This window comes from Rhincodon typus, chromosome 6 (assembly GCF_021869965.1).
Source record: "Rhincodon typus isolate 14 chromosome 6, sRhiTyp1.1, whole genome shotgun sequence".
NCBI lineage: Eukaryota > Metazoa > Chordata > Chondrichthyes > Orectolobiformes > Rhincodontidae > Rhincodon > Rhincodon typus.
Window position 1 is genome coordinate 67756469 of NC_063337.1, and position 22335 is coordinate 67778803.

General features: G+C 40.6%; 1 protein-coding gene across 1 annotated transcript in view; it reads right to left on the reverse strand.

Moving 5' to 3' along the window:
- gpc6a (glypican 6a) overlaps nt 1-22335 on the reverse strand; it is an 892798-nt gene that overhangs the window by 601392 nt on the left and 269071 nt on the right. The window contains exon 2 of the mRNA XM_048598401.1: nt 5706-5864. Within this exon, the coding sequence (XP_048454358.1) occupies nt 5706-5864 (159 nt within the window). The remainder of the gene's footprint in view (nt 1-5705; nt 5865-22335) is intronic.

The window sequence follows — 22335 nt, forward strand, 5'->3', positions numbered from 1 at the left end:
CGCCTCCCACTCTCTCCCTATTTATTTCAAAACCCCCTTCCCCTCCCCCTTTTCTGATGAAGGGTCTAGGCCCGAAACGTCAGCCTCTCTGCTCCTATGATGCTGCTTGACCTGCTGTGTTCATCCAGCCCTGCACCTTATACAAATTAGGCTTGTTTTCTCTAGAATTTAGAAGATTAGGGGATGATTTGACCAAAGTCTTCAAGATATTAACAGGAAACAATCAGGGTAGATAAAGATAAACTATTTCCAGTGGTTGGAGAGTCTAGAACAAGGGGTATAATTTAAAAATTAGGGCCAGACCGTTCAGAAGAGATGTTAGGTTTGGAACTCTCTGCCATAAATGGCAGTTTGTACTAGATCAGTTGTTAGTATTAAATCTGAGATTGATAATTTTTTGTTAAACGAGGATATTAAGGGATATGGGCCAAAGGTAGGTTTATGGAGTTAGGACACAGATCAGTCACGATTCCATTGAATTGTGGAACAGGCTCAAGGTACTGAATGGCATACTCATGTTCCTGTGTTCCTATATTCATATATGGACAAGATTTGCTTGGCAACAGTAATGGAGAACGCCATCATAGCTAAATACTTTGATACCACTGCTTCCCTCCATAGCACGAATCCTGAAGCTAAAACAGAATAGGCTCTAGTGCATGCATGATGAGCATGTAACTTAACCAAAAATAATCATCTTTCAGTGTATTATGAGAGGAAATATTGCTGGAGATGTCCCTTGGCTATTTTTAGAGTTTAGTTCAGAACATAAGAACATAAGGGCTAGGAGCAGGAGTAGGCCGTCCGGCCCTTCGAGCCTGCTCCGCCATTCAATAAGATCATGGCTGATCTTTTCGTGGACTCAGATCCACTTACCCGTGTTCTCACCGTATCCCTTAATTCCTATATTGTTCAAAAAAAATCTACCTTATCTTTAAAAACGTTTACTGAAGTAGCATCAACTACTCCACTGGGCAAGGAATTCCATAGATTAACAACCTTCTGGGTGAAGAAGTTCCTTCTCAATTCAGTCCTAAATCTGCTCCCTCTAATCTTGAGGCTATGCCCTCTTGTCCTAGCTTCACCTGCCAGTGGAAACATCCTCTCTACTTCTATCTTATCTATTCCCTTCATAATTTTACATGTTTCTATAAGACCCCCCCTCAATCTTCTGAATTCCAATGAATATAATCCCAATCTAGTCAGTCTCTCCTCATAAGCCAACCCCCTCAACTCTGGAATCAACCTAGTGAACCTGCTTTGCACCCCCTCCAGTGCCAGTACATGCTTTCTCAAGTAAGGAGACCAAAACTGCACACAGTACTCCAGGTGTGATTTTACCAGCACCTTGTACAGCTGCAACATAACCTCTCTGCTTTTAATCTCAATTCCTTTAGCAATGAAGGACAAAATTCCATTTGCCTTCCTAATCACTTGTTGTACCTGCAAACCTATCTTCTGTGATTCATGCACAAGGACACCCAGGTCCCTCTGCATAGCAACATGCTGCAACTTTTTACCATTAACTGGATAGTGTCGAGGTACTGCTTTCTTCAATGAGGTTAAGTTTGATTTATTGTTGTCACATGTACTGAGATACAGTGAAAAGTATTGTTTTGTATGCTTATATGGGCAGACTGTACCTTTCAAATGTTAGGATTGCAAGTGACTATTCTCATACACAACAGTGAACTGGACATCCACTACAATGTATTCAATTACACAAATGTCTTTCAAGGTTCATTGATAAAAGTAATTTGTTCTCTTTCTGCACCATAACCATGCCATGTTTCTGTATCACTGAACATATTGTAATTGTCTATGAATAAGAATCTCCATGCGGAACAACAATTGGGTAAATTGCAAGTGACAGAGTCAACCGTGAAATAGGAGCCCAACAACATTTCTTTTCCATGTAGTGCCTGGCCAACATGTATTCTATTGCCAACATGTGATAGACTTTCTATGAGAAACTGAATGTTAATGTGCTGGCTTACACAGTCTACCTGATAGTGGTCTACCTGACATTTTAAAAAAGCTGCCCACAAAGGACTATCAGTCTCTGTGGTGTGGGTTTGCAATTTCACAACACCTGTTTGAGTCTTGTGCCTCATCAAAAGAATCTCCAGGCCTCCACCAACAGTGATATCACCAAGCAGGGTAAGCAGCCAAACACACTGTAGAACTCTCACAGACAACAAACCAGGAAGTAAATAATACCTAGGACTCTTTGATGCCACAATTGATCAAATGTCACTCTAATTTCACCTCTGGAATTCAGCTCTTTAGTCTATGTTTGAACCTATGCTGTGATGAGGTCAGGACTAACTGGCCCTGGCAGAACCTAAACTGGGCATCACTGAGCAGATTATTTCCAAGCAGATGTTGCAACAGTGTCAGCACTGTTGATGACACCTTCCATCACTTTACTGATGATTGAGAGTAAACAAATGGGGTGGTAATTGGCTGGGTTGGATTTGTCCTGCTTTTTATGTACAGGACATACATGGGCAATTTTCCACATGGTTGAGTAGATGCCAGTAACTGTACTGGAACAGCTTGGTTGGGGGAGCAGTACTATTGTTGAAATTTTGTAAGGGCCCCTAGCCTTTGCTGTATCCAGTGCCTCCAACCATTTCTTGATATCACATGGAGTGAACTGAATTGGCTGAAGACTGGTATCTATTACTGGGAACCATCCAAGGAGGCCGAGATGGACCACCCTCTTAACAGTTCTGGTTGAAGCTTGCTGTGAATGCTTCAGCCTTACTTTTTGTACTTGTACATTAGGCTCTTCCATCATTGAGGATGGTGATATTTGTGAAGCCTCCTCCTACAGGGAGTTGTTTAATTGTTCATCACCATTCACAACTGGATGTGGCAGGACTGCAGAATTTAGATCTGATCTGTTGGTAGTGAGATCACTTATATCTATCACTTGCTACTTATGATGTTTGGCATGCAAGTAGTCCTGTTTGGTAACTTTACCAGGTTGATACTTCATTTTCAGGTATGCCTGGTTCTGCTCTGGGCATGCCGTCCTGCACTCTCCAGTGAATCTGTGGTTGATCCTCTACCTTGACGGTAATGGTTGAGTAGAGGACATGCCAGGCCATGAGGTTGCAGATTGTACTGGAGTGCAATTCTGCTGCTATTGATGGCCTATAATGCCTCATGGATGCCCAGTCTAAAATCCTAGATTTGTTCAATGGCTATCCTATTCAGCATCGTGATCATGTCACTTTGTGCTAATTTGTGGTGAAGGACCACGACTAACATGCCAAATGTTTGAGTGGAACAAGAGGCAGGGTGCCTTCTGGTGATGAGGCAATATGGGACACTTGCCGGCTCTCCAGCCAGTGGCTCAAGCCTCCTTTACATCCACAAGGTTCTGCCCATGTCAAACCACTTTTCCAGTACATTTGGATTTTAACAAATCCGTCGCCCTCGTCAATCCTACCAGTCATCTCCTGATACAATCGATTTAGTTAGGCCAGACCTTCCTTTTACAAATTCTTTCTCACCGTCCCTCTGAACGATGTTTTATTTTAATCTTCTCTCAGTTTGCCCATCACCGAGTTTAGGCTGGCTAAACTTCAACTGTCACGTCTGCTCTTTTTGGGCAATGACACGATGTTGGTGGCCTTCCGAACTAACCCCACAGACATCAGTGTCTCATCGTCGTTCGTTCATTCCTTCCTTCGTTCCTACATTCCTTCATTCGTTCCTTCCTTCATTCCTGCATTCCTTCATTCATTCCTTCCTTCCTTCGTTCCTTTGTCCGTCCCTTCATTCGTCCGTTTGTTTGTTTGTTTGTTTGTTTGTTTGTTTGTTCCACCCGCCCGCATGTGGAGGGCCCTTAACACTGATCTAGTTTCCTCAGAGCCAACTCTTAGATTGAACAGATCCTCTGACACTCCTATTTATATCTGTAAACCAAGGCTCCCTGATTGGACCAGATTAACAGCTCCAATCAGGAAACTCATATTCTATGAGGCCCACCTGGCTGACCTCATTACAATTACCACATCTCTGCCCCTCTGAGTTCAAGGACATAGGCCTTTTTTTTTTGTAGCCCCTCCTGAGGCATTTTAGCATCGGGTGAGGTCCCTCCAACTCTGCCAGTAATACAGGCAGAGTGTAATGCATAGTAGCTCACCTCTTGCGTCTGGGGCATCTCTGAAGATGAGAATGATTTGCTTCAGGAGCATGCTTTTCTCTCGTCACCACTGAAATAATTTCACAGAGGCCGGTATTCCGTCACCTAGTCACCCTTTATTTGCACGTGGATAGTCCTTGACACTGATCCAGTTTCCTCCGAGTCAGCTCTCAGAGTGAATAGAATCTCTGGCACTCCTGTTTGTGTCTGTTAGACCAGATTAACAGCTCCAATCAGGGAACTTAGATTTTATGAAGTCCACCTAGCTGACCTCATTACAATCAATACCTCTTCCAATCTTCTAGCACTGATTGTAACCAGCCATGGCTGGAAAAGGATACTCAAATCCTCCTGTATTTCTTCCTTTGCTTCTCTTGGAACTTTAGGAGACTGTTCATACTTGTTGGGTACTTTATCAGTAGGTAGTCCTCTTGTTCCAGATACTTGGAAACTTCTCAAACATTATGCTTAATCATGTCAATGTTGACAAGGATCAGACTGCTACAAATCCTCCTTGCAGATTTAAAAACTCACTGCCATTTGAATAGTGAGGTGACAAATCTGTTGTACGGAATGTGAAAGCAGATATTTTATGAACACAATTGCATTGTTCTCCACTTTCCTGGGTGCTAGTACAGCTGTAATATAACTTGAGTTAACCATTTAAATCAGGATGTGATTTCAAAAGAAACAAAAATCTGAAAGTCAAGGCAATGTCAAGATCTATTGCGACATGTCTGTCAGTGAAGTTTGGGTGGCGCAGTGGCTCAATGGTTAGTGCTACTGCCTCACAGTGCTAGGGACCAAAGTTCAATTCCAGCCTTGGGTGACTGACTGTGTGGTGTTTGCATGTTCTCCCCGTGTCCACGTGGGCTTCCTTTGTGTACTCCAGTTTCCTTCCATAGTCCAAAGATATGCAGGTTAGATGGTTGGCCACGGTAAATTGTCCGTAGTGTCTAGGGATGTGCAGACTAGGTGTGTTAGCCATGAGAAATGTGTAGCTATGGGGATAGGGTCGTGTCTTGGTCTGGGCAGGGATACTCTTTGGAGGGTCAGTATGGACTTGTTGGCTGAACTGCCTCTTTTCAACAATGATTCTTCATACAAATATGAATCAAGCTGAGCAAAGTGACTGTGCTTCTTCTTTGTAGTCAATGACATTGTGTAAAACTTTCAATTGAATTAATTGTTGGTACTTCACTGATAACTACTAATCTCCTTTGTGACAAGGACAGTAGGCTAAAGAGTGATATTCCTTTCTACATCAAAAAAAAGTTACATTTTTGTGAGGTACATTGTTCCAGACACTGAGTTCAAACCTAAAACTGAAAGAATAAACAAAATCTTTCAAGAGACTGTGTTCAGCGTAACCTTGAGACCTAGAATTATGTGTTATTGGATAACAAAGGGATACAGCAGCTTCCTCACATGAGGTGTATCTGGACTCCTTCCAGTACTATTACTCTTTTGAGATCTTTCTTGATCTTTGCTATATCAGATGAAAGATCGCAAAACTGCAAAATTTCGAAATTGCCAATACACTCACCATCAAATTTCTTATGCCTGGAAACAAATGTTGTACGCAGAACGTGACTGGTTTCTTCTACCATGTTTTCAAACTCCAATTTGCTTTGCTGGCTCAGCTTATCCTCCATCTCTGAGGTGCAGCATGTGAAACCTTTTGAACATATTCGCAGATGTTCCCCTGAAAAGAAATTGCAAACAGAATTAGTCATTTAGCAGTAAATAAACTGGACATCAAATGCAAATTGATATGGCGGTTTGAGGTAAGCTTTGCAATGAAATAGTTACTTTTCTCAATTGTCTGGATGTTACTACAGTTCTAGCGGACCTGTTCCACGTTGTTGCTCGTGTTGTCCCTGATTCGTTTGAATTTTTCTACTTAAAAAACATCGATAGGTCTTTCTTTCTATTTTCACCAGGGTTTAGACTTTGCAGTTCAACAGGTTTTTCTCCAGACAAATTTTCAACAATATTGGACAGATAATGCATGTTGCCTGCTTAAATTGAAAAAAAGACATTGGATGATTGAAGGAAGAAGGTAAATGTCAGTTCTGTTCTGTCATACAGCCTTTTCTCAATTTCTTAAAAGATGGTGAAGGAGCTTAGAAAGCAGTCCCCTGGGGATCAGCCTGCTTGAAAGCATGCAAAATAAAACCTACAACATTGCAAACCACATTGTCTTTTTAATTGTTCATTAATACCAAACGGGCAAAACATTGAAATTTTAACTGTACCTATTGCAAAATTTGTTGAAATTCAAAGATTTTTATCTTTCCACTGAATTACACTAGATATTTGACTGTTAGTTGCACACAGAAATCAGCATTGGGATGCAAAGCTAATTTTGAGAATGGTTGCACTACATGATCATTTATTAGCTAATTCCAAATAGGATTTCCTTTTTCATTTTTGGTGAAAGTTATCTTTAAGAGAAGCTACATCAGCACAGCCTCATTGACACGATTCGCTTGATATCCAATAATCTAGGAGCCGAAACATCTAAGCAAACACATAAACAGCAGATTTAAATGCTAAATATGAAGAATAATTAAAGTTTAATGTACATAGTCAATGAACTTTATGTCTTACTAAAACTGAGTATCATCAAGAAGATTAATAAGCCTGCCTGATGATCTCCTACTTAATATCTGAAAAATCTTTATCTCAAAAAAATAGTATCTTGGCATTACAAATAAATTTGTTATTATCAAATAGCTGCACTGTCTTTTCACTTATGCTTGCTTTCATGACACTGTGCAAATTACAAGACAGGGATTACAAATATGAAATGAATAAGATTGCTATATTTTGGACTTACCTTTTTAATTTAAGGTAACATGATGCAATGAAGATGGTCAAGTAATCTGCTTCGGATTTTGTCCAACAACAAGCCTAGAAGGCTTGCTTTGTAAAGGTTAAAAGGCTGCATTGATTTATTGTGAAAAAGGTGCAAGATATTCACACTAGTAGGCAACGGCAAGAAGATCTGTGTCGGCAACAGGTAAATTGATAGTGTCCAGGTTTCACAAAAAAATGTTAGAAATAAAAATGGCTTAATAAATGATTATAAACTGTTGACTTGATTTGGAAAATTGAGACGAGTTCAAAGTCAAAAAGATAACTGCTTTGAATATCTACAGGGACACAAGGCTCATATGATTCGGGTTGCCATAGGAATGGTCTTCAAGAGCTTGAGATTCTCTAGAAAGCTTTTGCAGTATCAATTCACAGGGATTTTTTAAAAATAACTCTTAACCTCATGGATAGATCAGTCTGCAAGAATGTGTGAGAAAGCAAAGAGAGAGAGGGTAGCCAGTCCTGCAATCGAAGCACCGAAAATGTTATCTTTATTATTCACCATGTAGAAGGCAGTGGAAACTTCAGCAAAGATTTAAGAGGAAAAGCTTATGAGAATTTAAACAAGGCTGGAAAATTCACCTAACTTTGGGAAGTGGCTGCCTTCCTGAGGAGGTGAAGATACGTACAGGAGGACCAGTCCAACAGCAAAACTACATACCCCATGGAGGATGTGCAGCAGCCAGGTCAGGGAGAGGTCACTGCTGTAGGTTCCTCAGGATGCATCAGAACCTAAGGAGGACTAAGTTTTTCACATCTGAATCCATATCCTGGCAATCAAGAAGCAGAGCATCCCCACAGGCTGCATACTTTCCAGGAAACCATGGCAGAGCTGTGTCAAATGCTGGATTGGGATGTGAGGGCTGCAGAAGTAGAAGGTCATCCTCTCCCACTGACTGTGAAGGTGTTATTCTAAACATCTATGACTGGCTTCCTCCCCCACCTGTGTGGGATCTCTTAGTTGTGCTCCCACAATGCTTCAGAACAGTGACTGATGCCATCTTGTCAAGATCATACCAGTTCACTTCATTCTCCTTCACAGGGTCAGTGATGCAGTCTGGCAGTAGGATTCAAGAATATAGATGTTTCCCTGAGGTGCAGGGCACCATTGACTATGTGGCACTGAGAGGGCCGTAACACAGCACTGTGGAATTCACTGACAAGATGGAATTTCATTCCATTAATAGTAACGTGATCGATGGTCACCGTTACCACATCCTGAAGGTATGGGGCTGCTACCCTGACAGCTACCGTGACTCCTACATGCTGGAGTACTATCAAGCACCTGTTGCAATTGAGGATCCAGATACTCTACAAGGATTGTTATGGGGATGATAAGGATTATCCATTGTGACCACGGTTCATAACACCATTTTATAACTCCCTGACTAATGCATATACAATATAGCTCATTACTTGACCAGGGCCATGGCGGAACAGACAATGCGGCTGCTGAAGATGTGGTTCCACTGCTTGGATTGGTCCGGTGGAATAGCTTTTCAAAATAGTTCAGACAGAGTATGCCATATTATTCTGGCGTGCTTTGTTCTGTACAATTGAAGCAAGAACAAGATGATGTAATAGATACTGAAGAACTGGGGAAAGGAAGCAATTTTCTGAAGAGGAAAATGAGGAGGAAGCTCTCCTTCTCCACAATAGAGCTCAGCTGTGTACAGTGCTACAGACAGATTGATACCTGATTCCAGTAGATGACAGCTGGGTACAGCAGACTATCATGGAATGTAACATAATCATTGGTCATCATGGTAACATTTAGTTTTCATTGTGGAGGTGAAATGCAGCCTGCATTGATTTTATTTGTCTTTCCTTTTGTTAGCTGTAAATAAAAGTTTACAGCTTTGAATTGTCTAATTGCTTGTCTGTTTGTGATTTTCCCCTCCTAGACAATGACAAGAGACGGGACTAGAGGGGACATTCGGGATGAAATAATGCTGGCTTAGAGATGTTGGCTAGTTGGGATGTAGTTAAGGACAAGTAAACACTATGAAAACCGAAAGCACCTCTGAGGAAGGGTCACCAGGCCCGAAACGTTAACTCTCTTTTTGTTTTTGTTCCTGAATAAACTTTATGACCTGGTGATTAAACAGTGACAAGGATGAGAGAATGGGCAATGCTTGTTGGGTGCACAGTGGTCTTTCTAAAATGGTGCATGTGCCAGGTATACTGGTATTTCAGCACAAATCCAACAAGTGGCGAGTTTTTCCAGGAACAAATAGAATGGGACTAGAATTGAGCAAATGGGTTGGCATAGGGAAAAGTTAGATAAGACCATAAGACCACAAGAAATAGGCCCCTTCAGCCTGCTCCACCATTGAATAGGATCATGGCTCATCCGACATTCCTCATGTCTATTTTCCTACCCTTTCCCTATAATGCTTGATTCCCCGACTGGTCAAGAATCTTTCGCAGCCTTAAATACACACAAGGACGATGGCCTCATAGCTCTCTGTGGCAAGGAGTTCCAAAGACTCCCAATGTTCTGAGAAAAGAAATTCCTCCTCATCTCAGCCTTAAATTGGTGCCACTTTATTCTCAGATTATCCCCTCTGGACCTAAACTTTTCTCATGAGGGGAAACATCTCAGTGTCTCAAGTCTCTTAAGAATCTGATATTTTTCAACGAAATCACTCTCATTCTTCTAAACTCCAATGAGCAGTTGCAACTTGTGTCATTGTTCATAAGGCAATACCAGAGATCATCCTTGTGAACCTTCTCTAATTAAATATCTCTCCAAAACTATTCACAGTACTCCAGATGTGATCTCACCAGCACTTTGCACAGTTGCTGTAAGCCTCCCACAATCTGATACTCCAACCCTCCTTGAAATAAGGGCCAACATTCCATTCACTTTCCTGATTACCTGCTATAGCTATGTGCTAGCTTTCTGTGGTGTTTGCGCAAGTATCCCCAAGTTCCTTTGTATTACAGCTTTCTGGAGTTTCTCCATTTAAATAATATTCTGTTCTGTTGAGCTTCTTTCCTAAATGAACAACTTTATATTTTTCCACATTATACTCTGGATATTTAATGAGGGAAGTTTAGTAAGGTGTGGTGAGGAAAATATACTAGAACTCACTGAAAGAAACCCTCCTTGAAACTGGACAAAACTGATGCAGCCAAAAATACTGAATGATTTTCCAGGAGAGATAGTAGGAACTGCCGATGCTGGAGAATCTGAGATAACAAGGTGTACAGCTGGATGAACACGGCAGGCCAGGCAGCATCAGATGAGGTGCAGGAAGAGCATGATCATAAATTCAATGATAAAATCCGTTCAAAAGAGTTGTATGGTGGAATGACCATAGGGTAGAGAGAGCCAGAACAACAGAATCCCTACAGTGTGGAAACAGGCCCTTCGGCCCAACAAGTCCACACCGACACTGAGAGCATCCCACTCTGACCCATCCCCCTATAACCCACCTAATCTACACATCCCTGAACACTATGGGCAATTTAGCATGGCCAATCCACCTAGCCTGCACATCTTTGGACTGTTGGAGGAAATCCACGCAGACACATGTGCCCAGGTGACTTGATGCAATCATCTCTTGATGTGGCAGCAAAGTGACAGAGAACGCCAGCTCCAAATTGCACTTCAGAAGATGAGAAAAAAAATTCTGAAGCTCACCTGCTGGAATATGTAAACAAGACTTGATTTGAGACACCAACTGAACCCCACTCCCACCTCCGAATGATGCTTCGCTCTGGTGGCCCAGGCTGGTGTAGCTGGACATCAAAATAGCAAAGCTGCATTAGATCTACTTCAAAGAGCAAAGCAGCAACACAACACTGGCTACATCCTCCCTCAGTTGGTCAGGTGGAACTTGAGGTGAGCAATGCCTCCTCAGTGTAGATTTCATGGTATGGAGAACTATTACCAGTAGACTGTGAAGTTTGTTAATCGGGCCATTCCAAATCCAGCACCTCCACCACGGACGCCAGCAGGTGCAATTCTTACCAACATCTACACTCCAGTGCTGAAGTTTAACCTAGCTGGTCAACTATGTGCCACACAGATTAATATTTAGTCATGCAGAATGCCCTGAGTACAATTCTGAAATCCACATTATAGAAAAGATATGACAGCACTGGAGAGGGTGCAGCAGAAAAGTACCAGGATGTTGCCTGGGCTGGAGAGTTTCAGTTACGAAGAAAGATTGGGGTTGATTTCCTTAGAGCAGAGGAAATTGAGAGGAAACATGATTAAGATGGATGAAGTTATGAGAGGCACAGATAGATTATTCTTTTCGAGGGGAATAAAACTTACCCCTTGATGGAGTGATCAATCGGGGGCATGGATTTATGGTAAGGGCAGAGGGTTTAGAGGAAATTTGATCAAAAAAACATTTTCAACCAAAGGGTGGCGGCAATCTGGAACTCACTCCTTGTAAGGGTGGAGGAGATTGAAACCTACATAACATTTGAAAAGTATCTAGATATGCCTTTACAATACCAAGGCATTCAAGGCTATGGGCCAAGTGCTGGAAAATAGGATTAAAATAGTCAGGTGCTTATTTTTGATTGGTGTGAACGCAATGGGCTAAAGGGCTTTTTCCTCTGCTGTAGATAAAATCATGGAAATGATACAGCACAGAATGGGGCCACTCAGACCATCTTGTCCATGCTGACCCAAAGACACCCAGATGCCCTATCTAATCCCATCTTCCTGAACACAGCGCATAGCCCTGCAGTTGATTGATTGATTGATTTATTGTTGTCACATATACTGTGATACAGTGAAAAAGTTATGTTTTGCATGCTATACAGGCAGATCATACCATACCAAGTGTATCAGGGTAGCAGAACAAAGTCCAGAATACAATGTTACAACTGCAGAGAAGGTGCAGAGAGAGAGATCAAATTTAACATTTCAGAGGTCTGTTCAAAAGTCTGATAACAGTGGGGGTCTATTCATACTTTTATTATCTTCTGCCGAAGGTGGGAGACAGTATAACCAGGATGGGAGGGGTCTTTGATTTTTTTTTAAGAATCCCTACAGGGTGGAAACAGGCCCTTTGACCCAACAAGTCCACACCAACCCCCAGAGCATCCCACCTAGACCCATTGCCCCATAATCTACATATCCCTGAATGCTACAGGCAATTTACCATGGCCAACCCAACTACTTTGCACTGTGGGAGAAAACCCACACAGACACAGGGAGAATGTGCAAACTCCACAGAGATAGTCACCCAAGGCTAGAATCGAACCCAGGTCCCTGGCACTGTGAGGCAGCAGTGCTAACCACTGAGCCACCATGCCACCTGATTATGTTGATTGCTTTTCTGAGGCAGTGTGAAATATAGATAGAGTCAATGGATGGAAGACTGGATTGCCTGATGGATTAGGCTGTGTTCACGACACTCCGTAGTTTCTTGCTGTCTTGGGAAGGGGAGTTACCAAACCACACTATGATGCATCCAGATAGGATGATTTCTATGATGCATCTATAAAAATTGGTAAGAGTTGTTGCAGACATGCCAAATTTCGTTAGCCCCCTGAGGTAGTAGAGATGTTGTTGTGCTTTCTTGACCGTTGCTTCGATGTGAGTGGACCAGGGCAGGTTGTTGGTGATCATTGCTCCCAAGGACTTAATGCTATCGACCATCTCCACCTCAGCATGATTGATGCAGACAGGAGAATGCTCTCCAGTCTGCTTCCTGAAGTCAATGACCAGGTCCTCCATTTGCTGATAATTAGGTACAGATCCAGGTGCTTTTTAAAAGAGTTTAGGGTCTCTGCCTCTACCATCAACTCAGACAGTGAATTCCATATACCCACCTTCCTCTGCATAAAAACATTTTTCCTCAAATCCCCTCTAATCCTTCTGCCACTTGAATCTATGATCCCTGGTTTTTGAACTCTGTTAAGGGAAACAGGTTCCTTCTGTCTACTCTATTTCTACCCCTCACAATTTTGTATACCTCACTCATGTCACCCCTTAGCTTTCTATGTTTGAAGGAAAACAAACTCAACCTCTCCAATCTCTCCTTGTAGCTATAATTCTCTGGGCCTGGCAACATTCCAGTAAATCTCCTCTGCACTGTCTCCAGACCAATGACATGTTTCCTGTAACGTCAGGACTACTGCTGCATATAGTACTCCAGTTATAGCTTCGCTAGTGTCTCATACAGTTTCATCATTATATCCCTACTTTTGTATTCTATACCTTTGCCAATGAAGGAGAACTTGCCATATTCCTTCTTTACAACCTTATCTACCTGAATTGCTACCTTTAGGGACCTGTGCACTTGCTTACCAGGATCTCTCACTTCATCTGCCACTCTCAATATATTCCCATTTATTGTGTGTTCCCTTTTACTGTTTGACCTAAATGCATTATCTCACAATTATCAGTGTTTAACTCCAACTACCACTTTTCTGCCCAGTCCTCCAAACCATCTATATCATTTTGAAGTTTATAACTATTCTCTACACTATCCACCATGATCTCTACGACTGTATGACAAAATTTCCTTCCTTGGTGATTTCAGAGGCTTAGATGGGGCAAAATTTGTTAGGTGTATTTTGGAGCTAAGAAAGGGGCCATTTTAGATCTTGCACTGGAAATGAGTCTGTCCAGGTGAACGAAGTTTCAGTAGGGGAGCATTTTGGGAACAGTAATCATTATTCTGTAAGTTTTAAGATAGTTTTGGATCAGGATTAGACTGATCCTCAGGTGAAAGTGCTAAATTGGGAAAAATCTACTTGCACAATATTAGGCAGGAACTGGAAGAATTGAATAGAGAGCAGCTATTTGAAGGTAAATCCATGTCTGACATGTGGGAGTCTTTTAAAAGCCAGGTGACCAGAGTTCAGGACCAGTATATTCTGTGAGGATAAAAGATAAGGATGGCAAGATTTGGGAACCTAGGATGATGAGAAATGATGTAATTTTATATAAAATGGAAAAGGAAGCATATGCAAGATTTAGAAAACAAACAGGCCTTTGAGGAGTATAAAGAATCAGTAAAGAACTTAAAAAGGAAATTAAGATGTTGGAAGGGATCATAAAATGTCCTTGGAAAGGAGGTTTAAGGAGAATCCTAAGGCATTTAATATACATATTAGGAACAAGAGAGTAACTAAGGAAAGGGTAAATCCTCTCAAGGACAAAGGAAAGAATTAATGTGTGTTGGCAGAGAAAATGGGTGAGGACCTTGATGAGTACTTTATATTGGTATTTACTGAGGAGATAGACATAGATGATGGTAAGTTTAGACAGGGGTTTGTTGATTAAGAGGAAGGTGGAGTAGGATATATTGAAAACCATTAAGGTAGATAAGTCCTCAGGATTTGATGGGATCTATCCCAGGATAGTAAGGGAAGCAAGGTAGGAGATTGCTGGGGCCTTGACAGAGATCCTTGTATCTTCTTGAGCCAGAAGTGAGGTCCCAGAATACTAGAGAATAGCCAATTATTTTCTTTGTTTAAGAAAAGCAACAGGAATAATCCAGGAAATTATAGGCTGGTAAACCTTATATCAATCTTAGGGAAATTATTGGAGAAGATTCTTAGAGACAGCATTTACTTGCATTTGGAAACAAATGGGCTCATTAGGAATAGTAAGCATGACTTTATATAGGGAAGGTCTTGTCTCACAAACTTGATTCAGTTTTTTGAGGAAGTAACAGAGATGATTGACAGTGGATGTTGTCTACATAGACTTTACTAAAACATTTGACAAGGTCCATTATGATAGCCTGGTCTAGAAGATCAACTTGCATGGAATTCATAGTGAGTTGGCAAGTTGGATGCAAGATTGGCTTGACCATTGAAGACAAAGGGTAGTTGTGGAGGGGTGTTTCTTTGACTGGAGGTGTATGACCAATAGTCCACAATGATTGTACTGGGACCTCTGCTGTTTGTAATATGTATGAATAATTTGGATGAAAAAGTTGGCAGTCTGTTTAGGAAGTTTGAAGATGTCATGAAAATGGTGGTGCGGATAGTGAGGAAGGATATCAAAGGATGCAGCAAGATATAGATCAGCTGGAAAGGTGGGCACAGAAATGGCAAATGGAATTTAATCCCAACAAGTGTGAAGTGATGCATTTTTGGAGGTCAAATGCAAAAAGTAAATATAGTCAGAGACAGTCGGAATCTCTTTCTCACTGTGGAAATGTCAAATACTACGGGATATAGGCTTAGGTAAGAATGGGAAAGTTTAAAGGCGATGTGAGAGGAAAGTTTTTGATGCAGCGGGTTGTAGGTGCCTGGAATGCACTGCCAGGGGAGGTGGCAGAATCAGGTGTTAACACAATTTAAAAGGCATTTAGCCAGACATACGAATAAGCAGAGAATAGAGGGAAATGGACCATATGCAGGCTGATGGGATTAATTTAGAACAGCATCATAGTCGGCACAAACATTGTGGGGCAAAGGGCCTGTGCCCGTGCTGTTCTGTTCTATGTTCTATATTCTACATACTATGCGTAGGAACCTCAGTCTTAGAACTCACACTGCTCAATAGTCTGCACAGTTATCCTATCCACTTTAAATTTATTCTCAAGGAAAATGATATATTGAAGCAGAATCTTTTTTCAGGTAAGCCAGAGGGAAATGAAGCAGCCAATCCCATACAATTTTTGTGTATACTGTCATTTATAGACAAAGCATCAAGAAAACTGTTTAAACTTCGAAATCACAAACAGAACTGAATATTGCAGTCAAGAAAGTATGGTTTTACAATTCAAAATTCAATGGCCAAAAGGAGAGTGGGAAATTACAGAGCTATAGAGAAGATGCCTCTGAAAATTGCAATATTCCCAGTGGAAGATGAATAAGCAACTTGTCCTTCGTCCAACTCACTTTGAAAATAACTCTCTGAAGACTGGAAAAATGCCTTTTCTCATTTATGAAATATATGAAATAACCTTCTGGCTAAAAATGTTACCTACAAATGAATGCATTGATGGATCAAATGCAAATTGGAGAGTGCTGCAGAACTCATAAATATAAATCAGGGTTATGGATTTTCTCAGTTAAGAAAAGTGAGATAAGATATATATCAATGGTTTGGCTAGAATGTATCTTTGGGTCACAACAAAGATTTTGTACACTGTGATGAAAACACCTTGAATGTAAGGCTATCTAACTCATTTAAGAGGAGCATTTCTAACAATATTTGATGCAAAAACCTCTTTATATTTTCATCGTTGCAAGGCTGTGAAAGTTATATTCCACTCATAAGAATAATAGCCACAGATGAGTACACATATGACCTTCAAATATTCAAATGAAGCAGTCTGCAAAATGTACCAGATATTATAAATTTCAAAGTACATCTCTGATCAATGATATACAGGGGAACAGTGTTGCCCGATGTCTTCTACAAATCCCCTCACTACCTTGGAATTCCTTATGAAGGCAAGGTGGAGCAATCAGCATCTAACGTCACGTTGCAATACAATCAACCAAAGTAAAAGTCTGGACATTTCTGTTGTGAGATATTCTTTATTACACAGATTGCAATCATTTCTGTTATGTTACTGAGGAAAACAAGGTTGTGTTATACTGAGTTCATCCAATAATAATCTCATGGAGGAGTGAGGAAAATGGACATGTGTGATCTCTCATCAGGGAGGAGTGGCCTGATATGAAGTGATGTGGAGGTGCCGGTGTTGGACTGGGGTGGACAAAGTCAGAAGTCACAAGCCACCAGGTTATAATCCAACAAGTTTATAAGAAATCACAAGCTTTCAGAGTGTAGCCTCTTCGCCAGGTGAAGCCCTGATGAAGAGGCTACACTTCAAAAGCTTGTGATTTCAAATAAGCCTGTTGGACTATAACCTGGTGTTGTGTGACTTCTGACTGATGTGAAATGGCCTATATTCTAGAATTGTTAAAGAAAAGTGAAGGAAAATAAACAAGATCAGAGTAATGTGTAACAGCTCCACAAACAAAACCTAAGGATTGGACAAAAATATTTGTATCTTTACTATAAAGAAAAATGTCTGTAATTTATTTTGTTCTTCTCCCCTCCCAAAGATGTTGAGATTTGAATACCATCTGTAGCACTTGGTGTAAGAGGCTAGGAATTGGAAAGGAATCTGAGACAGTGATCAATGTTGGGGATTTGATACCAGAAATCTCTACAGCCCACATGTGCTCACATGCAGAGAAAGAGAGAGAGAGGCAGATAGACAGACACACATGAGGATTGAACCTAGGCATTGCTGTCCTCTATGGCTCAACTGAATACTAGATAAACATATCGACATAGGAAATAGGTGCAGGAATGGCCATTCAGCCCTCAAGCCTGTTCCACGATTCACTAAGATCATGACAGAGCTTTTACTTAAGTCCTATTTTTCTGCACTATCCTCATGTTCTTTGATCTCTCAGTTGAAAAATCTCTGTGATTGAGCTTCTATAGCTCTCTGAAGTATAGAATTCTTCCTCACCTTAGTCCTAAATGGCCTGCACCTTAATCAAACTCCTGTGTTTCATCGTTATAGACCCCATAAGCCAGAGTAAATATCCCTCCCATATCTGATGTGTCAAGCCCCATTCTTCTAAATTCTCTCAGAACCCTCATCTGCCTCATTCACATGATAATTCCACCATCCCAGGAATTAATCTTGTGACCATCTGTTGCACTCCCTCTGTGACAAATATATCATTCCTTAGGCAAGATGGTTAAAACTGTGTACACTACTACAGGTGCGGTCTCACCAAAGTCATATAAAATTTCAGCAGGACATCTTTATTGCTGTACTTAAATCCCATTGCGATGAAGGCCAATATACCATTTGCTTTTCTAATTGCTTGCTGCACCTGAATAATAGCTTTCAGTGACTTATATACATATAGGTCCCTTAAGACAGCAACACTTCCCAACAGTATACCATTGAAGACATAATTTGCATTCTCTTTTTCTTATTTAAGTGGATAACTTCACACCTATTCACATTAGTTTCCATCTGCAAAATTCTTGTCCCTTGCTCAGCCTCAGTAAATGGCCTTGAAGTCTTTTTATGTTCTCCTCACAATTCATGTTCCCACCTAGTTTTGAGTCATCAGTCAATTTGTAAACTTTAGAGATAATCCAATGTACTACACAGGATACTCTTCCTCACCCCACTTATTTTTCCACTATTAAGTTAATTTGAATCATGCACATGCACCAACTCCTTTAAAAACTAGTAGAAAAATGGACATCTGTACAAATTCTGATTATTGAAAGTATGACAATCTCATAGCGATCTATAAATCAAAATTTCGCTATTAGGCTGTCACCAGTGACACTCTGCTCTTCCCAATGATGCCTGTACTGGTCACAGCTACTGCTCCCAAGAGACCTATTGACATGGTATGCCACATTTGTCTGTCTTGTGCCATCCTTACACATGCACAGTAACCCATCTCCAGGCATACTGGTACATCCATCATCCACCTACACTCCGGTCATCCCTTGTTCTGTTGCCTCTGCTTTCCCTACTGGAGATCTCTGTAACTTTACAGCTTTAATGAAATGACTGAAATATTGACATTTATTTTCTGCATGTCACTTCTTGTTCTAGTAAGTTCAAATATTTCTTCATTTTGTCTTGTAGTCTGTACACAGAATTTTTAGCACACATCTTACTATTCACATTTCAAATGTATATATTCCCTTCTTTAAAAATTTAACTTAATTTCCAGGTTTCTGAGGTAGACAGGAAATTGGATTGAATGTAACATTTCATTCATTTTTCCTTGTTACAAGCTTGTGTTTTCTTGTCATCACATCCTTCATCTTAACTAAATTACTTCTGGTTATCTCCATTGTTCTTCTGACTTCAGCATTATATCTGCTGTTTTTGGTCAAATTGACTTATATCAACAAACTTATCAACTAGCTTCAGTGTGACACCATTCACTTCAATCTTCCTCTCTAGTTTCTTCTCATAGATTTCTTCTAATTACCATTGCTTTCGTCTTTTTCAGGTTCCAACTCAATGCATATACTTAACTTCTAGATTTGACTTGATCTGCAATAATTTGAGGTTATCTTCTGATTTTGTGAGTAACACTATGTCATCAGCATATCACCTTAGTTTCTTTGCAGTTCTGAAGATGGGTTATTGGACCCAAAACATTGACTCTGCCTTCTCTCTACAAATGATGTCAGATGTGCTGAGTTTCTCCAGCAATTTATGTTTTGGTTTTGGATTTCCACTATCTGCAGTTTCTTGTTTCATTTTAGTGTATAACTCACTGCCACATCTCTTCCAGGTACATCCAATTTGCAGCAATTCTGCTCCTCCCTTCAACAGGATTTTTATTCTAATTCTTCTTGTTCAACATCATTAATTTCATTGTTGCTCCTATGTTTGACAAGGTATTTGCCAAAGCCCATTTCCACAGTGACATTCTTCAGTGACTGCCTCTGGCTCAGACTCATTCCATGTGGATTCCAACTGCTTTTCATCTTTCTGGTTTAGAATTCACACAGGTATCTCTGTGATGTACAATGCTTCTCAGGCAGCTGTTTTAACTACATTCTATGATCCACACTCAGTGCCTTGTGCCGCCAATGCATATTTTCAATTTCACTCTCTCCGTCAGCACCACCTCACATTATCTCAGAGATGTACTGCCCTCCAGTTCAATTTCATTCTCCAGCTTGTTCAATGTTCTCATAAGAAACTTTTTCTCTTCCTTTCAGGCATTAAGGAATGCAAACTGTAATCAAGCCTGCTGGCAAGGGTGGTGCTATTGTTATCTGGCATATGGACTTCTACATTGCGGAGGCTGAGGGCCCGCTCTCAGATACTTATTCCTATGCTCCCCCACCATGCACCCCACACCCCAGCCTGACCATGACCCTACCATTGAACATCAGTCCACAATGGTTACCAACCTCATCTTCTCTTGGGACCTCTCTCCATCGCCCCCACAGCCTCCAAGTTCATTGTCCCCAACTCTGTACAACCTTCGTCTACCTTCTTCCCAAAATTCACAAACAGGACTATCCGGGCGGACTCATTGTTTCTGCCCCATGAAAATATTTCTTCCTACCTTGACTCAATCCTTTTACCCCTTGTCCAGTCCCTTCCCACTTGTGTTTGTGAGTTTTCTGAATTTTACCTCAGTTTCAGAATTTTCAGTTCACTGGCACCAGCCGCCTCCTCTTCACCATGGATGTGCAGTCTTTTTATGCATCCCCCATCAGGATGGTTCAATGGCTCTCTGCTGCTTCCTGTAACAAAGACATGAACTGCCCCCATCCACCATTACCCTCCTTTGCCCAGCCTGATGCTCACTCCTTGGTCTCAATGTGTACTCTGGTTAAATCTTACACTTTTCCTGTCAATGTCAAACTTCAGCAACACTACATTTAACTTTGGGTGAGAAACATGACCACATTATTTTTATTGTCTATGAAACGTACCTAAATGTTCTTGTTTACTTATAGATATTTATCAAAGATATCAAAAAAAATTCTCTTCCTTGTTTCCTCATGAGGTTTGACTCCAGACTGTAGTTCACCAATTTCTATATCAACTGCATTCTTACTTATTTTCATGGTGATTTTGAATATCACTTTAATAAAGTTATTTAGTAAGCATATATTAGAGATGAAGTAACAACATAATATCTAAAAGCCCTGAGGGAAACAGAATTGAAGGTGAAAGCAGAAATTTGTAATCAAATATATGCCAAAGGTTACATTTTGAGTGATGTGAGGCATTTATTAATTAATAAGCACAGATCATTGAATTGTTACAGAACACCAGGAGGCCACTGCTGCTCAAGTGAAAAGATATTTTCTGCTGTTGGCTATAAAACACCTGCCTTATTGAGGGACAGGTTAGAGTGTATGGCCCAAATAAGATGTCTATAAGCAAATGCATGGAGTGTAAGAAATAAATTAAATGAGTGGCAGGCACAAATTAAAATTGGAGATTATGATATTGTTGCTATTATTGAGACATGGTTGCAGGATGGTTAGGACTGGGAACTAAATATACCAGATTATAAGGTTTAAGGTTAACAGTACAGATTGGGAAAATGTCAGAGGAGGTGGAGTAGCCTTACTGTTTAGAAACAAAATCTCTTAAATGTTGAAATAGGATATAATAAGGACAAAACAATCAGGGGAAGCCTTATGCATAGAACTGAGGAACAGTAAAGCATCTAAAACTGTAATAGGTGTTATACATATATCCGTTGGTAGCAGCTCTGATGTACTAGATTCTATAAATGCAAAAATTAAGCAAGTGTGTAACAAAGGCAGAATATTGTCAATGGGGATTTTAAATTGAACATCGATTAGGAGAGGCAGATAAGCACCTATCAGGAAGGTTGTGAATTTCTGGAATGTGTCCAGAAAAGCTTCCTACAGCAATATGGCCTGGATGCAACAAAGGGGCAAGAAATATTGGATTTAGTCATGAATAATGAGCCAATTTTAATTAATAATCTAATTGTATGTGAACATTTATCAAACAGTGATCATAATATGATAGAGTTCTATGTAGTGTTTGAAAGTGAAAAGGATGAATCAGTAACTAGAATTTTAGATTCAGGTAAGGCCGACATTAATTAGATGAGCGAGACCGTTGACAGTAAACTGGAAAATCTGCTAATGGGTAAAAGAATTGAATAACAGTGGAGGACATTTAAAGAAATATTTAATGCAATACAGAACCAGTTTTTACCCATGAGATGGAAAAGCTCCAGTCATAGAAAAAAAAAAGCCAAGGACATCTGAAAAGATAAGGGACAGCGTAAAATGAAAAGCAAGGGCTTACAACAATACAAAATAAAAGAATAGATTCTGCTAAATGGGAAAGATTCAAAGACCAGCAAAGATCCTGAAAACAACTGACAAGAACAAAAAGGGAATATGAAGGGAATCAAGTTGCAATGACATCAAAATCAAAAAGAAGAAATTTTATAGTTACATAAAGGGAAAGTGGGAGGTCAGGAGCAATTGTTTCAGAGATAGTAGGAACTGCAGATGCTGGAGTATCTGAGATAACAAGGTGTAGAGCTGGATGAACACAACAGGCCAAGCAGCATCAGAGAAGCAGGAAGGCTGACGTTTCGGGCCTAGACCCTTCTTCAGAAATGGGGGAGGGGAAGGGGTTTCTGAAATAAATAGGGAGAGAGGGGGAGGCGGATAGAAGATGGATAGAGGAGAAGATAGGGGGAGAGGAGACAGACAGGTCAAAGAGGCGGGGATGGAGCTAGTAAAGGTGAGTGTAGGTGGGGAGGTAGGGAGGAGATAGGTCAGTCCAGGGAGGACGGACAGGTCAAGGGGGCGGGATGAGGTTAGTAGGTAG